The sequence below is a fragment of the Marmota flaviventris genome, chromosome 15 (genome assembly GCF_047511675.1).
Source record: "Marmota flaviventris isolate mMarFla1 chromosome 15, mMarFla1.hap1, whole genome shotgun sequence".
Lineage (NCBI taxonomy): Eukaryota > Metazoa > Chordata > Mammalia > Rodentia > Sciuridae > Marmota > Marmota flaviventris.
The window spans coordinates 75,059,634-75,077,895 of NC_092512.1; the positions used below are offsets into that span (position 1 = coordinate 75,059,634).

Here is an 18,262-nt window from a genome sequence, read left to right on the forward strand (position 1 = left end):
TTTATTATTTTCTGGTGTCATTACTCCCTCTAGAGGTAGAAAGCATGAATGTGCCACAAACCCTAATTCTGGCAGGTTTTCAAAGAAAGCCAAAAACAGAATTAAGAAAAAAGTTAACTTTATGGAAATGTTCATTCAACTAGAAAAAAATTTAATCACTGAGACTTTTGTGCTAAACAGTAAGTTTACTAGTATTTATTCACATACTCAAATAAGCCTATTTTTATGTAATATAAAAATCACAGTAAAGCCCAGCAAAGACCATATGGTCTTTTATGAGACAGTTATTAAACATAATGCTTACATGTGAGAAAAATAAATTGGAATCAGTAAGCTTAGCCTTATCTGGAAGTCTAGGAAGCAGCCGAGCCTTCTGAGTGGCAGATAACAGATGTAATATCAAGTGATATTAAAAAAAATCTCATGATCCCAAGGGATGTGCGGTCTTTTTCTTATCATTGGTATAACATACTATTTTGGAAGGCTTAATGTTTAGGCAAAATGTGTCATAAATAAATGAGAGCAAGATCAAATTTTGCATCCTTCTAACTCAGAGCAAGAGCTCAGACTGTTAATTTCATTTTTTTCTTCTTTTAACCCAGAGAATCTAAACTGTTGATTGCATTATAATCACTTGGTGGGGGCGGGGGGGGGGGGGGGGCTTTAAAAGATTTATACTTAGTCTTCATCCTAGAAAATAAATAAAAAAGAATTTTTCCCAGTGGATCAGAGTATCATTGGCTTTGAAGAGCTACTTAGCTGAAACTATAAAACTCTAAGACATGACACTGAAAGCATAGATAACACATACATATAAAATAAACAGGACATATAACAAAATGCCAGAAAAATATAAAGAAGAAAAATGGATGGCCCAGAAAAAGGAAAGAGTGGTGGAAACACTATTGAAGAAATAATGGAAATAGTTTTTCCTGACCAAATTAAAGTTTCTGTCTATCTATAACTTTGGTTATGTTATTATTTGTAGAAATATTTAAAACCTGTATTTTCAAGGCAGGTTTCAGTAAAGGTAGACCTTGGCTACTTTAGCCGAGCAGCATATGAAACTCAAGACATTCCACCTTTCTTTCAACACAGCTTTATGAAAAGACTGGTGTGCTTTATTTGTGTTTGACATCAGAAGTCAGAGAGATGAAGATCAAATGGACATAGACTCAACGGTTATACACTTCCATTTGTTACTAACAGTCAGCAAGCAAAGAATTTCTCATAAATGGGTTCTCTGATAAGGAAACATTCTACATCTTTTTCTGCCCTTCTTTGTAAAAATTCAACAAGAGGCTCACAGAAATTCTTTAGTAATGGCTTACCTGGTCAATGTCAGCATTTCTTGGAAGAAAATAAACAATATTATTAGTGATCTTCTGGGAAAGTCTGAAAATTTCAAAGGTGGAAAGCAGTTAAGGAAAAAAAGTAAAATTAACTTTTGGTCAGAAATAGATTGTCTTTACTTATAAGCCAAATGTATTTTGGCATGTGACAAAATGGCACAAGTTTAAATTTCCTCTAATGGAATCTAAAAGAATACAAGATCTTATAGTTCAGCAGCATACTGTTCCTGATAAGAGAGATTACAAGTAAAACTTATAAGAAAAAAGAATTCTAAATAGAAAAACACAATACCACCTCTCACCAGTAAAGAAAAAGGTCAAGATACATAGCAAATTAGCTCAACTTAGAGGGAGATGAAGAAAAGTTATTGGATAGTCACCCATGGACTCAAGCAATAAGTTTTGAGGAAATTCTGACTTTCCAGACGATAATCTCAAAAAATTAGAATATTCTAGTTCTTACTGAAAATTGATAAAATTGGATAGTTACCAAGAGAAAAGGTATTTGCTATTACATTTAGAGTCCAACAAACATACATAATTTTTATGTATATTTTTGTGTCAAACTGGAATCTACTAAATGCTATTAGGTAATATCTTTCTTTACCAGTTTCCCTCTCCCTTATCTACCCCCTCATCCACTCCAAGTACTGTCTGAATAAGCTCTCAGAACTTCCAAAGGATATCCATCGGGAGACATCATTGTCCTAATGTCAAAGGTCTCTGCAGTGGCATAGTCTGGGCCTCCCCAAGGTGGGCTAAGGAACACAACATCAGCCTTTAAACAAGGAGCCAGTAGCATGAAATCTCCACAGATGAACTCTATCTTATCTGCTATTCCATAAACTTCTGCATTATTACGAGCAAGATCAATCTTAACTGGGTCAATATCAATGGCAATCACTAAAAATGAGAAAAGAAAAGAATGAGTTAGTTGACACTGTTTATTATATGGGAGAGTTCATTTTTCTAATAGTTTGCTTCGTATAAGAACCATTCTTAAAGACTAATAGACAAGAGGCTATATATACCAGAGATAGAGATTTTTCCAGAGATACAGATTTCAGTTAAATTTTCTAATTCAAATTAGAAAGATTCAATTGCAGTTATACCAAAAAAATGTGACCAGGTTTCAAAACTACCTCACTCAGCCAGCTTCACTTAAGCCAAGAGGCAATAACTACCTCAAAGTATCTATTGAATGCCAAACATGTGGCTAGTCTTTGCTGTGCTAGTAGCAAAATCCTGCAAAGCTCACTGCCTGCAAGTGAAGTCTTAAGTTATATTTCAGAAAAGACAAATTTCTTCAAAATGAAGCAATGCCCAAATAAAGACAAATTTTATCACTTCTCGGAAAAGTAAAAGATCTATTTTTACAAACTATAGAGCCAAGTTATGAATAAGAAATAAAAAACACCTGTTGATGTTTTCACCAACACATTTTAGGTAGAGGGAACAAACAATATTATGTTTTCACCAATGAATGGGCTTTCATTTAATTTATATGCAATTTCATAATCAGCAATGCAAACATAAGTTAATTTTAGCCCACTCATGTCTTCCAGTGAATTATTCCAGTGTACCTGTAAGTGTACCACTGTGTTCTACACATGAAAGGGCTAAGTGGAACCCTGGTATCTAAAGCAAGGTTATCAGGGAAATGTAGTTGTTTTCCAGAAAATTTGTTACCACTTTTGAGAAATAATTAAATTACTTGAACAACGAATACAAGCACCAATTCTAATACACGTTGCAAAACTTGGCGTATACAATGCTGTTTTACTATTCTAAATAAACTAATATTCACATTTATGAGAAAAGCTTTTCAGTTATTCAATCTGCTACTTTTATAGTGGAGAGACAGATGGAAAAACATGCTGACAATACTAAAAATTCAAATAAAAAAAAAAGATGACTTTCAGTGTCAGATTTATTCAGCATACTGTTTTCATCTATATTTATTTGAGGCAACCTTTGTTTTTAAGCCTAACAGAATGGAAGCCCCTTATAACATATATGAAATGCTGACAAATATTTGCTGATACAATATAGAATTGAGCTTTCCAATAATGTCACACATTTTAAAAACTGATCAAAATAAAATGATATTAAGAATTTAGATCCTTATCACACTGTCACATTTCAACGGTTCAATCATCACGTGTGGCTAGTGGCTGCCATATTGGATGATGTCAATATAAAAAGTTCTACTGGGTAGCACTAATGCTAAACTATTGCAATATAAAGGAAGAAGAAAACATACCTTTAATAACAGAAAAATGCAAAGCTTTGTGTATTCTCAAATAATTTTTTTGGGTATATGTATAACCAACTATTATCTGAGTAGAAATATATCTGGTACAAAGTGATAATGTCATTTGTATCAAAAAGTCATATGTGTGTATACACAAACACACATACATATATTATGGTAGAGAAATCAAAACAAGTGTAATTGATTATTGCATGTACATATGTATGTAAACACACACACCATCAACTACAGTGTAACTGTTCTGAATTCCCTGCTATAATTTAGTGAGTTCATTCAGCCTAGGGGGAATATCTTAAGTAGCACTCACAGAGCATCTGTGAGCAATTGCTTTTGGTTTGGGGAACAGGTCATCAGGTACCACCATACAGGACATGCTGGAGGATTCCTGAATTTTGAGTCCCACATGCTGCCATAGCAAAGGTCAAGTTGTGACAGCACTGGGAAGGACCAGTGTTTGTCTCCTTTTGTTCTCAGAGACTGGCAATCTTTAAGGTAAACAATTAAATGATACCAAGGGGCTGGGAAAAGAGCTGGCCTGTGAGAACATGGAAGAAGTAGTCTCCCATTAGCTTGGGACCCACATTAGATATCTTCTTTTATCAAATGTGTCCTAAGCTACAAAAAGTCTTGTCAAGAGATCTCTGCTTGCTGAAGCACAAATCTACTATATGCAGTGTATTCATAAATTTTAAGAAAATCTCAAATCTGTTTGCTGCTTTATTGGGGAAAGACAATATAATTATTATGTTGTGATATAATGCTAAAACAAAGATAAATTTTAGAGCTTTTGACTATTTATTGATTTGAGCTCACAAGAAGGACTTATTTGGCAAAGTTTGAGAAGAATTCAGTAAAAAACAAGAAAAATAATCACTATTCTGGTAAATATGAAAACAGCTTTTGTTTAGGCAGTTAGACCATATAAAATAACCAATGTTTTGCCTGAAGCATAGGAGTAACTGAATAGAGGACAGTTTGTTAGCTCTGTTCTTTTTTTTAAATATTTATTTTTTTTAGTTGTAGTTGGACACAATACCTTTATTCCATTCATTTATTTTTATGTGGTGCTAAGGATCAAACCCAGGGCCCCACGCGTGCTAGGCGAGCACTCTATTGCAGAGCCACAATCCCAGCCCCTAGCACTGTTCTTAAACCCAATGGCAAGGTTAACTTCATCATTTTCTAACTTTCATATACATTTCCAGAATCATATTATAATGAAAACTGTCAATGACATATGTAATATGAAGATACTGGAAAATAAATATGCATCTTCAGAGCATGACCAGACAATGAATGTCTTTAAAATACGACATTATATAACATTTAAAAAAGAATTCAGAAAAAAAGGGACATCAGAGTCAAAAAACCCCCAAAACAAATAAAAACCTTTGTTTCCCCACTTAGCTATGTAAGTTTGGGCAGAACATTCCATTTCTTTTCTTGTACTGAGGATTGAATCTGGGGCCTCATGTATACTAGGTGAGCACTCTGTCACTTAACTACATTCCCAGCCCTTTTCATTTTATTTTGAGATAGGGTCTTACTAAGTTGCCCTGGTTGGCCTGAAACTTGCAAATCTCCTGCCTCAGCCCCTCGAGTAGCTGGGATTATAAACCTGTGCTACCAAGCTCAACTATACATTATTAGCCACAACAGGAATTGAACCCATGACATTGGTGTTATGAGCATCATGCCCTAACAAATTGAGCTAATCAGCCATTTGTACCATTTCTTAAAAGTCTTTTCTCTACTTGCCATAGTTACTGGCAGATATATAGTAAAGGAGATTTTCCTTTTGATTCCAAAGTCAAGCAACTGTGACAATGACATAATATTTAAAGGATTTTTAAAGTCTTAGGATGTAAAAGCTGAAAGATCATCCCAATTCAACATCTCTTTTAATTTAAGGTGAAATGATGCCCATTATAGTTATGAAGATAGTGAGTGGCAAAGTTGGGATTACCTGTCTACTGTTCTTTTCTTCTAAAGAACCATTCTGTATTTTTTTGGTTTTATAGAATGTTATGATCTTGGCTCCAACAATTAGTAGTTGTGTCTGTATAATCTTATACAATGTACTTCATCTCTGTATGTCTCAAGTTTATCTACAAAATGCAGATAATGAAAGACATACTCCACAAGATTGTTGACTAAATAAATTAATACATATTAAGTACCTATACCAATGTGATACAACATGAATATTTAATACATGCTAATTACTTAAAATATTTGGTATTAAATTATCAATTATATATTAAATCTCAAAGATAGGCTGAAGCAAAATTGAACATTTTCTGAATGAACTGAAAATAAAATACTTAATTTTAGCTAATTACCTCTTTTTCCTGTTAAGGCAAACTGAATGGTATTTCCTCCAACTCCACAGAATGCATCTACTATAATGTCACTTGTGAAGGACTGACTGACGCGGCCAGCAATATGTTCAGCAATCTTCTCAGGTGTAACTGAAAACCAGCCCTCTGCAAAGGAAGAGTATTTTTATTAAGATGTTGAATTTTTAAGAAACCAAGACAAGCATAAACACAGCAAATATTGCTTACTTTTTTTTGCGTGCTAGGTATTGAACTCAGGGGCATTTGACCAGAGCCACATCCCCAGTCCTATTTTGTATTTTATTTAGAGACAGGTTCTCACTGAGTTGCTTAGTGCCTTGCTTTTGCTGAGGCTGGCTTTAAACTCGAGATCCTCCTGCCTCAGCCTCCCAAGCTGCTGGGATTATAGGCGTGCGCCACTGCACCCAGAAACACAAATTATATACTTTAAAAAAGCTTAGTTTCCCTTTTCAAAAAATTATAAATTATCTACTTTTAATGAAAAGCTCTAAAGCTTGTAAAAAAGAAGCAATACCATTTCCAGTCCTAATTTCTACACATGCAAACACCCCAATTTTAACCTGATTCTTCAGTAATATACCCCCATCTCTCCCAAAACTGTATAAACTTCAATTTTATGTTTGAGGCATTAATTAATACTTATCAACTATGGGAAATGCAAAGTCAGGCGTTCTAATTGTCTAGCTCCCTACATTCAACTGTATTTCCCAATTATTTTATTCCTAATGAAGAAGCAGTGACCCAGATTTGTACTGGACACTTTGGAAAATTTGCATGTTTATAAGGGTTAGAAAAAGCAAGGAGCTGGCCAGAAGTACAGAGGAATAACAGAACCCTCATCAATTTCAGAAATCAGGTCCTGTGCCCACACTGAAATAAAGATAACATTGCTCTCTTCGCCCAGCAGAAAAAATTTGCATTTATCAGAAACATATTTATCTGAACAAAATGATCTGTCAACTTCTTGTTCCCTTTCCTTACCAAAATCTTAAGTAGATCCTCATCACTGGAAGAATAAGAATAATCCATTTATAGAATTTCAAGATTTTTCCCAGTCTTAATTCTCCTAACAAACTCTTATATACTTTTCTCAATACACAATATTTTGTGATTTTTAGAAGTTCACAGAACCCCTGAAATTCCACCATACATCAAGAACCCCCGAGTTAATAAAGACCAATATGGGGGCTGGGGTTGTGGCTCAGGGGTACAGTGCTTGCCTAGCACCATATTAAAAAAAAATAAAGACATTGTGTCCATCTACAACTAAAAATATTTTAAAAAAATAATAATAAAGACCAATATGTAGGACACCCCAATATGAAACCCATCAGTTTGCCAAATCTAGGTAAATGTTAAAGATTAAAATGGAAAGCTCAAGAAGTTTTTGGTATTAATTAATTAAATCACAACTTTCTGCATTAATTATTTCTTCATCAGATGTTCTTTTTTTTGGGGGGGGAGGGGTTAACTGGGGATTGAACCTAGGGTGCTTTACCACTGAGCTATATCACCAGTCTTTTTTACTTTTAAGTTTGAGAGGGTCTAAGTTGCTGAAACTGGTCTTAAACCTGTTCTGCCTCAGTTTACCAAACTTCTGGGATTAAAGGAATGTACCAGTGCATCGGCTTTCATCAAATGTTCTTTGAATAAACTATCAGTTACTTTTGCCACATATCCTAAGAAAGTTACAAATACAAAATAAACCTGAATTAGAAGTGTCTCTGTGTGTATCCCCAAATTGAGGGACATTTTATAAAATAACTGGCCACCAACCCCTTTGAAAAATGTCAAAGTTGGCCAAAGTGTAGGTTAGTGTATAGCACTTGCCTAATATTTGCAAGGCCCTGGGTTAGATCCCCAGCACTGGTGGGGAGGAAGAAAAAAGCAATTATTCTAGAAGAAGAAAAAAGCAATTATTCTAGAAGAAGAAAAAATTCCATAAAAATGCATAGGATGATTAATGAAATGAGGCTAAAGACTATAAAAATTTTTAAATACTGCTATTCTTAGGAAAAACAAGTTCAAAGTAAAGGGTAGTGGGGCATGATGTGTACAACTGAATATAAAAAAGACATATAAAGAGAAAGATGTTTAATAAATGTTGAAAATGGATGACTGGGCAAAATTCTGACATGAAAATTCTGTTTATTCTTGAAACTTTTTTGTAAATTTGAAGTGGTTTCTAAATAAAGTCAAAAAATGCATATATACTTTACCTCTGTCCAACTTAATCCCATCATCAAAACGGGAGAATAGCCTGTATCTCTGGGCCCAGTATTTTGCCAGCTCAGGAACAGCAGCTATCTCAGGAGGTAGACCATTTACCTTTCTATTCTTGTTTTTACTCTTCTTCTTCTTCTTTTTAATTTCAGCTAAAATAAAATACAAAAAATAGAGCTGCTCACTATGCACATAGAAAACTACAGGGCAACTTATCTAGAAGGGTAACCCTATGAAATAATCACAATTTTGGACCACTGTCACATCAAACCACAAGTGGAAAATTCCATGTCCTTCCCCATGTGACCAGTTGCAGTCAAAACTCAGTCACACTAAAAAAAAAAAAAAAAAAAATACTGTATAAAATTACCTTCAGGTTATGTATACAAGATATATATGAAACAAATTCATATGGGAATTTTTATTAGGACTTGAGTCCTATCCACCAAGATCTCATTATACATATATAAATATTCTCAAATCTGAAACCTGAAATACTTTTGGCTTCAAGCATTTCAGATTAGGGATACTCAACCTGTATACAAAAGCACTTTTATAGGTATAAAAGTTATTACTTCTGTTAGCCACAGTACTGCTTCAGTTGGCAAATTATAGAAATGCAAACATTTCTCTTTACTTCTTTAAAATGAGATCTTATAAGGGCCGAATAAGCTCTAGCTTTGGCTCTATCAATCTTAGAAGACATAAGACATCTGAATAATTGAAACATGGGTCACTAGTTCTATTACACAGAAAAGGATCTCATGCATTCACAGACTAATGAGAGCCTTTCTCATACAAATGATTACTAGTTTAATTATTTGGTTTCAGTCCTGAGCAGATTAGAAGCAGAAATTCTGCAAAGTAGAAAGAAGAGAGTGCTGTCACAGTTTAGTGTAAGAACAAGAGATTACAGCTGGTGAAGGATAAAACTAGTACATTTGAATGGCCCTCAAAGACAGGACTGTGTCTTAATGATCACTAGATCACTGGAAACAGCAAAAAGGTCAGTAGCAGAGCATGATGCTCTTTAACAGAAGGTATAAGGACAATTTGGGTGGAATAATTCTTTGTTATATAAGACTATCTCATAACACGAACTTGAGTACAAAGGCCAGAATTCCAGACAGCATCAATCAACATCTTCCAAATTCCCCTGTGAAGGTGGTAACACTCACTTAAGAACTATCAGCATTATGAAAACTGTTGCTTTCATAGAAGCAGGCTAGTGTAGGAAAAAGGGACTTAGGCAACAGAGAACTTGGGCACTGAGTTCTAGCTATGTTACTTACTTAGGCTAATTTCTTAATTTCTCTGAGTTTTACTTTCCAAATTTATAGAATTGAATATTGTATCAAATGAAAATGTCTACCTTATAAAAAAGTCATTCCATGGATATAATTATTTTTAATTGTAAGAGAACTTTTACTACAAAAATTCAAACAATATAGAATATAAAGTAAAAATGCTATTGTTTTCCATTCAGCAGAGGTACTACCATGAATATCTTATGTTCATGTACTGGTAAGGAAACAAACAACCACCATTAACCACACTTAAAGAAAGTAAAAAAAAAAACAAACAAAAACACCAAAATATCAAAAATAAGACCTAAGCTATTCAAAATTTCAGGAAGGATGGGCCATCTTCAGCCCATACAACAGAGGTGGCAGAGACCACGGTCAATGGCAGATGTGGTCTTCAGATGCAGTTTTCCCTTTGATTTTATTGTTTTTTCTTAGGTGATAGAGTGAAGAGTATTAAGAGAGTGAGAGAATGAAGGGTGTCAAATCTTAGCCAATATACTTAATATGCTCTCTTTCCACTTAAAATTAAACAGCAGTAGACTCTGAGGTATAAATGATTCAAAAGAATCATTTAAGAAAATACAAATTAGAGAAAAAAAATGTACTTATTGAAATCTACCAGCAAGTTGAAACATATTTACTCTTACCTTCAGTTTCTACCTGGGGAGAGTCTGATATTTCTTGAGTAATGCAATCCTGCTTTTCTGGCATTGATGCTACCAAACTGTCTCCTTCATTCTTTTCTGTTTCAAGTTCACTGGCTGAAGACACAGTCTGACACTTTTCAGGTTCTAGATTCTCTGGGTCATCAGCTTTACTAATAGACATGTCTTGATCCTCTGAATCAGTACTGGTGCAAGTGTCTTGCACATTATCATGTGAAGATGATTCCTGCAATGCTTCCACAACCATTGGTTCATTAACCCATTTTAGAAATTTTTCTACCTGAAATTTTAAGATTATCACCATAAATATGAGTTAATACTAAACAGAATCTTCTCATCAGTTGCCATATGTGACTTGACTGACAAACTATCTCTTAATTATGAGCTCTGGGGCTGGGGATGTGGCTCAAGCGGTAGCACGCTCGCCTGGCATGCGTGCGGCCCGGGTTCGATCCTCAGCACCACATACAAACAGGGATGTTGTGTCCGCCGAAAACTAAAAAATAAATACTAAAAAATTCTCTCTCTCTCTCTCTCTCTTAAAAAAAATTATGAGCTCTAAGAAATTATTGCATCATGGAAGCTAATGTAAGTAATTCTTGGATAACTGGAGTTTATCTTGGCATTCCCTGATCTTATTAAAAAGATTTCTTAAAAATCAAGGAAAATACTGAATACTTTGTGCTGTAAGTTGACACTAAGGGGATAAAGCCAAACTGTTTCAGTAGTAGCTTTTCATAACAGCTCCTAACAATATAGCTGTGCTATGATATTATCATTACAAATGATACATAATGTTGAATCATTAATTTTAGTCTTTTTCAAGTTATACAGTGTCTTCTGCAATGGCCAACCTACAATCTATGTTAACTGTTATGTGACATTAAATAAGCATTCTGAAAAATTTAGTTCCAATTTGTCTTCAAAAATAAAAGCAGTGTTACAGAAAGAATGAGCACCATCTTAAGAAAACAGCAGAGCCCGTAAAATAAGTAGCAATAAAGTACGGTTATTCATTGAAATGTTAACAAGGCCCAAAGTTAGACAACAGACTTCCCTGTATCTTCTGTAACAAGAATATTCTTCATATCAGGCCTTCATGACCTTCATAAGACTTCATGAGAATGACAGTGGTAGATGTATGATGGGTAAAAGCCTAGAATACTCCTGAGGGAAATCTGCCTATGCTTAGTCAGAAATCCAGAGACACAGCAGCCACACTTCTGCTCTCATTTATAGAGGAACATAGGGGACTACCACATCCAACATACTACAAAAAGTCCTACAGGATGGACTGGACTCGGCACTCTGTTTCAGAGTGCCACTAAACTATTCATAAAAATATCACCAGCAACTAACCAACCTGATGGATAATAAAAAATAAAACCAGCTATAGGTTTGTAGCCTATTTGGCACTCAAGCTGAAGTTAGATAGAATAATGTACCCTAAGGGTAAAACAAAGTCAGCATGGAGTCAGAGATTATGTTCTTGTGCCCTAAAAAATTGCTGGCAATATGACTAATACTAAGGTTCCACTGATTAGAAGGCACTTCCCCCTAGAACATAAAAGGATAAACTCATAGCACAAGCAATCTTCTAATTTTTTTCGTTTCCCAGGTATTTGGATGGTAGGTAAGGTCAAGTCTGAGAGGAGGGACATTAATATTTCAGGTTACAATGTGAATCAATAAGCCGGCCTTGAATTTTGTGCTACTGGGGTGAGCCTGTTATTATAAAGGGTGATCCACCCTCTCCAGGCAAGCTCAGAATTAAGACTTACAGGAAAAGCTGCATCGGAATTTGGATTACCAGGATCTTACTTAGTCTAGAAAGAGACATGCCCCTGTCCTTGTCTGTTACTACACAAATAAGACAATTTAACTTATTTACCTTTCTAGACACTACATTTTTATAATTTTCAAACACTTCCTTTCCATAATACCTCAAATTCCTGTTTTTCAAATCTAGTCTACACAATATAAGCCTTCTGGAAGCAAGTGGAAAAGAATTTTAGGTAGTCCTGTAGCTCATAGAAATAGGGTTTCCATTTGAATACAATTTTAAGGAGTCAAGCTCATAAAATGTGATTCTTTTTATAAAACAAAATGTATACTTACCTTGCTCAGAGCTTTGCTTTTCTTGAGAAATGGTTTTTCTGATTCTTCAGTAAAGAAGATGTGCTTGTTTTTCATCTTTATTTGTCTGCGCATGTCTAGGTACTTTGACTTACGTTTCACATTCTTATCTAGATACCTGACCTGTCGACGACTAAAATTTGGAATTTCGCCGTATCTGCAACCAGACCAAAAGAAGAGGTTCACGCACAATTTCTACAGTATTTTGGTTTTTCTTTCTTTCTTTCTTTCTTTCTCCAAAATTATAAAAACCAGCAATTCACATACAAATTGCAAAAGAGTTTGTAGACTAGATTTTATATTAATTTTAAAGACAATGTGAAACACCAAAAATGGGAACATCAACATTTCTAATGTAGAGCTGAAAGTAGAAAATTTTATAGTAGATTGCAATAAAGAAATAGCAAAGACATATATCCCTTTGTTAGGAAATTTTTTCTCAATGTGGGACAATGCCAAAGCTCTTAACATTTATCTGGACATGTTCAAATTATTTTAAGAGTAGTCACTAAATTCTTAAGCTAGATCAATCTAAGTTTACACAAAAAACAAACCCCTATTATAAAAAGTTATCAGAGCAAAATGATCTAAGCATTTGATTTTTTCCGGTTCTAAAAGATATATAGATCTGCTATGAATCTTTGACTATATCAAGTGTTACTTGACTCCCTCCTCTGACAGCTATATTATAAACTTCTTTATAATAAAAATTAATCCTACCCCTCTAAGAATTGAGCGCTTTACATAGAAGGACAACAATGAAGTTAAGCCCCAGGTATCAAAATAGCATCTGTTTTTTTTTTTTTGTACAAGGGATTGAATCCAGGGGCATTTAACCACTGAGACACATCCTCATCCCTTCTTAAAAAATTATAGTCAGGGTCTCACTGAGTTGCTCAGTGCCTCACTAAGTTGCCAAGGCTGGCTTTGAATTTGCGATCCTTCTGCCTCAGCCTCCGAACTACAGATGTGTGCCACCATGCCAGGCAACAAAAATAGATCTCTGTGAGTATATACTAAGAACTATACAATAGTTTCACAAATAAAATTACATGTGCATAGCATAGGAATTCAAAATTCATTGCACTGCTAAACTTCATGATTTTCAGCTTTAAATGAGTGTATGAACTACAACTGTCTTCAAGTACCTAAAGGGGACTTTAGAAACTATTTATATAGTATTAAAATTATTAACATGTACTTTTTTCCCCCTGTGGTATCGGAAATTGAAACCATGGCCTTATAAATGCTAAGTAAGTGCTGTACTAGTGAGTAATACCCCTAGCCCATTTTTATCTTGAGAACAGGGTCTCACTAAAATGCCCAGGTTGGTTGATCCTCCTGCCTCAGTCTCCTAAGTAGCTGGGATTACATGTGCTTGGCTAGCATGTACTTTTGAACTAGTTTGGAGTCAGTTTATATATCAATTGTGAGATTTTCTCCATGTTATTTTCCTCTTTTCATAATTTGCAGGTGCCCATTTGAATTTTATAAAATAGGAAAGTAGAACATAAAGTCTCAACATTTAGAAACATCAAGGACTCTGGTCTCGGCTTAAAACACTGGTGTAAACTGACATAAATAGTACATCTTTGGCCTGCCTTTTGTAATCAGTTCAGTCTTCCACTCATAAAAGAGAAAACTGACCACGTTCTATTATTACCTACTCATTCATACTTCCTTGTGTTTAATGCTTGGGCATTTACTCTTGGAGAAAATTTCTGTTTCTATAGACAAATGTAGCTATCTTGTCTGTAATAGCAAAATATCAGAAACAACCCATATACCCTTCAATAGGTGAAAACAAATCAAAAGAGCTTTTGGTACATCCACAGAATGAAATACACTTCAGTAATAAATAAGAAGGAAAGAATGATTGATACATGCAATAATCTGGAGGGGCCAAAGGCATTATACTTAGATCTGAGGAAATAACTTAGATGTTGCTGATCAGGATGGTGAATTCAACACAATTAGGCAAATGTTCTGTACATCAGCAAGGAGGCTGTCTTTGGTATTGCTGAAGGAGAAAAACAAGGGGCAGAGTATGTATAGTATGGTCTTACTTTTGTGTTTTATAAAAAGGGAAGTAACATGTAGTTAGGCATAAAACCATACACAAGTAAATTTGGAAGGAGATATGCCAAACTCTTTAAACACTGCCTACCTCTGGGAATGATTTGGGGGGGAAAAAAAAAAAAAAAAGACTTTTTTACTTTTTTTTGGTACAGGAATTGAACTCAGGGGCACTTAACCACTGAGCCACATCTCCAGCCCTTTTTTGTATTTTATTTAGAGACAGGGTCTCACTGAGGTGTTTAGGGCCTCACTAAGTTGCTGAGGCTGTGAGGCTGGCTTTGAAAGTGTGATTCTCCTGCCATAGCCTCCAGAGTAGCTAGGATTACAGGCATGCAACACCTGCAATACCGAGCCTTGAGTTTTACTACTTTTATAATAAGAAAAAAGGTTAATGTAGAAATGAATTTTTCATGCCATGTTTGCTGGGTCGCCAGATGTACAGTGGAGTAGATAGGTGAGATAGATACTAGGTGAAAACCAAGAGCTGGGCTTAAATCTTCCTCCAGTAAATGATGGATCTTGGCCAAGTCAAAACCTTTAGGAGTGGGGTGTGGTGGCACATGTCTGTAATCCAGCGGCTCCAGAGGCTGAGGCAGGAGAATCCTGAGTTCAAAGCCAGCCTCAGCAAAAGCCAGACACTGAGCAACTCAGCAAGAACCCTGTCTCTAAATGAAATACAAAAACGGGGCTGGGGATGTGGCTCAATGGTCTAGTGTCTCTGAGTTAAATCACCGGTACCCACCCAAAACAAAACAAAACACCACCTTTAAACTGCACGTTTCATCTATGAAATGGAACAACACTGGACTACTAGGAAGAGCAACTGAATTAACACAGTGAATACATCAAAGGTACAGTGATATCTCTACTGCAATTCTTGTTAACAAGAAAAGTTAGTGTTTTAATTCTAGCATCTCAAATGCTATCAAATATAATATTATTTATCATCTATAAGACTAGTAAAGAGTTTTAAGATAGTTGAAGTGGTTAGGATTCTTGGAAGAGGGGGAATAATTATGAATAGTTACTTTTGTCCTGAGCCATGCTTGAATCCCAGAAAGGAATCATTGTCATTAAGGTCTGTATCTGGGTTTTCATCAATGTCCAGTTCGTGGCTGAATAAAAAAAAGGGGGGAAAAAAAGAAAAAGAAAAAGGTAAACAGTTACAAGTCATTATACTTCCCCCTTCAGAGTTCACCAGTTTAGGGAAGTATGAATAATCAACCATAGTTCAAAAATCCCAGAGAAACAATACCTTAATTTGGATTTTCCAAATGACCTGACCCAGAAGTGTTTGAAACATAGTAAGGAACACTCAAATCTTAAACCATGGCAAATAATCACCTTTATTCCTAAACATGGTACAAATATAGGTCTCTTCATTTTCCTTTAGAAAAAAACACCAGTAAAAGCTACAGCCTGAAATTAATCTCCTATAGTTGATTTCCTAGAGGTTCTCCTTAAAAACAAGTAAGAAAAAACTTGAGAACTATTGATCTGACCAAAAAAAATTGTGAAAGAAAAAATGTCATTAAGAAGGATGGAAATGGGCTGGGGTTGTGGCTCAGTTGTAGAGCACCTGCTTAGCATGTGTGACGCTCTGGGTTCGATCCTCAGCACATTAAAAAATAAATAAAATAAAAGTATTGTGTCCATCTACAACTAAAAAACAATTAAAAAAAAAGAATAAGATGATTTGTAACATAAGTGATATTAAGTATCCCAAGCACCTGATTTATCTTTTAGAAACCCTAACTGGGCCAAAGTTCCAAGTGAACATGGTAAGAAATCATCCTTATAAAGTTTGTCCTTCCAATTAAGCTCACTGAATATTCTATTGAGTAGTTACTGGGTCCCAGAAATTTAAGAAAATGCATGGTCTCTGCCTCCAGAAACTTGAAGAAACTAATGGGGAATTAATTAGCAATGTCTACCATGCAGAGGGAATACAGTAGAGGCATGGTTCTCAGTACTAAGGTACTAAGCCTCCAAAGCTTGCTTACTGTTTTTGTAGATGCTATACAGGGCACAAAAGTCTCATACGAAGCACCTCATATCCTATAGGAGAAATGAAGTATTTCCAGCTGAAGTTCAAATTCTGCAATGATTCATCCTTTCCTTATTATCTACACAGCAGTAACATTTACCCCATTCCACTCTACATTATACCTTACATTACTTGTTATTGCCTTGGGCAGAGTTGGTCCTGGCTCTACTTTTAGAGTGGCCATGGTTACATTGAACAGAGTACTTTTCTTTGTTTCACTATTACTATTCATATTCAATGATGCCATTAGATTGAGGTCCATTTCAGCAATAAAAATCTGGGATTATATACACCCAGACTTTTGAGAAAAATTAGAACTGCTGAGGGGAGTATACAGTTATTAGCTAAAGGTTATAATCCATTGATGGATTAATTAATTAATCAAGGGTCAGATATACTGCAGGCTAGCTCCAGTCTACCTAATAAACTCACCAAAAAAGGCACTACTCCCGTCTTAGATGAGAAATTAAGAAATGTATTCAGTTTGTAGCAGAGCTGGGATTTGACCATGGATCTAAAACCATAGTACCTTACCGTTAGATCCTGCTTACACTCACTCATAGACACAAATGCTTATGCTAATACATTTCAGAGACAGAGGTAATGTACAACTTACCTCCTCTTGAGTTTGCTGGACTTATGCTCAGGTGGATCTTCTTCACTCTCATCTCCATCAGTCCCACTAGCGTGCAGCCTGTCTTTGCTTGTGTTTGTTCCCGAACATTCCTGTGGCTCTAAAGAGGCAGAGATATTAAAGCAGATTTTCTCCTTGGTTTGGCAACTTTTCTGCCATTTACAAAGGCAATCAAAATATTTTGGTGCCTTTCCTGCAACAGCAGGAAAAGAGCTGCATCAGCAAAGTGGCAGGATACATCTACCAGTGTGTCTACATGCAGAATCCAAGGGGGAAAAAAAGGCAGGTATAAGCTTCTATGTTCTAACTATATAGTCATGTACTACATAACAATGTTTTGGTCAATATGGACTACATATGTGCATACTAGTGGTCTCCTATATTTATATCAAATAGTGATGTGTTAACTGTAACTACTTATTAATATACAAATTAATCTACAAAGTTAACATTGTGGTAGTTCTTGGCAATCACATTATTAAGAAACATTAATTGAAATGACTCTAAAGACAGCATGATCACAATAATTAAAAGGAAATTCCTCCATTACAAAGTAAATATAATTGTCTTTAATGTAGCTCTTAAATCGACAATGTAAGTAACTAAGATGAGTATAATTTTAAAAACAATATCCTTAACTGAGGTGGCTCTGAGACATGTCTATCATTGTTCTACAAATTCCATCAGATTGGGTGAGATTAGAAGGGGAAACTTGCAAGGCAGACAGTGGGAAATTCTGACTTGGGTCAGACTTAGAATACATAAAGAAAATACCAACTGCACTTACACAGAAATTTAACATACATCTTATATTTTGATCTCTTTAAAAAATAGTTTTTAGTTGTAGATGGACACAATGCCTTTATTTATTATCTTTATATGGTGAGTGCTCCACTACTGAGCCACAACCTCAGTCCTTACATTTTGATCTTAATGAAGGTCTAAAACAAATCAAAACCTGAAGTCATTAAATTGATTCTGATGGCAGACACACTGGAGTATATTACTGAAATAGCCAACCTGTGCACTTAACTAAGGAACAAGCAATATAAAGCAAACCTTGTGGGAAGGTGTATTGTATCTGGAAAAAGAAAAATGAGTAAGAAGACAGGTAAAAAAAAAAAAAATTAAAGGAAGTAATATGAGACAGTAACATAAAAGCCAACACATTGACCAATATGCGC

The 18,262-nt window shown here is 35.1% G+C and overlaps 1 protein-coding gene across 3 annotated transcripts in view; it reads right to left on the reverse strand.

The window, feature by feature from the left end:
- The window catches only part of Tgs1 (trimethylguanosine synthase 1), a 43,767-nt gene that overhangs the window by 12,320 nt on the left and 13,185 nt on the right, over positions 1 to 18,262 (reverse strand). For all 3 annotated transcript variants that reach the window (XM_027932919.2, XM_071602356.1, XM_071602355.1), the window contains 8 exons: positions 17,061 to 17,178; positions 15,426 to 15,512; positions 12,301 to 12,475; positions 10,165 to 10,462; positions 8,207 to 8,362; positions 5,970 to 6,113; positions 2,039 to 2,255; positions 1,332 to 1,410 (listed from right to left, as the gene is read on the reverse strand). In XM_027932919.2, the coding sequence (XP_027788720.2) occupies positions 1,332 to 1,410; positions 2,039 to 2,255; positions 5,970 to 6,113; positions 8,207 to 8,362; positions 10,165 to 10,462; positions 12,301 to 12,475; positions 15,426 to 15,512; positions 17,061 to 17,178 (1,274 nt within the window). The remainder of the gene's footprint in view (positions 1 to 1,331; positions 1,411 to 2,038; positions 2,256 to 5,969; positions 6,114 to 8,206; positions 8,363 to 10,164; positions 10,463 to 12,300; positions 12,476 to 15,425; positions 15,513 to 17,060; positions 17,179 to 18,262) is intronic.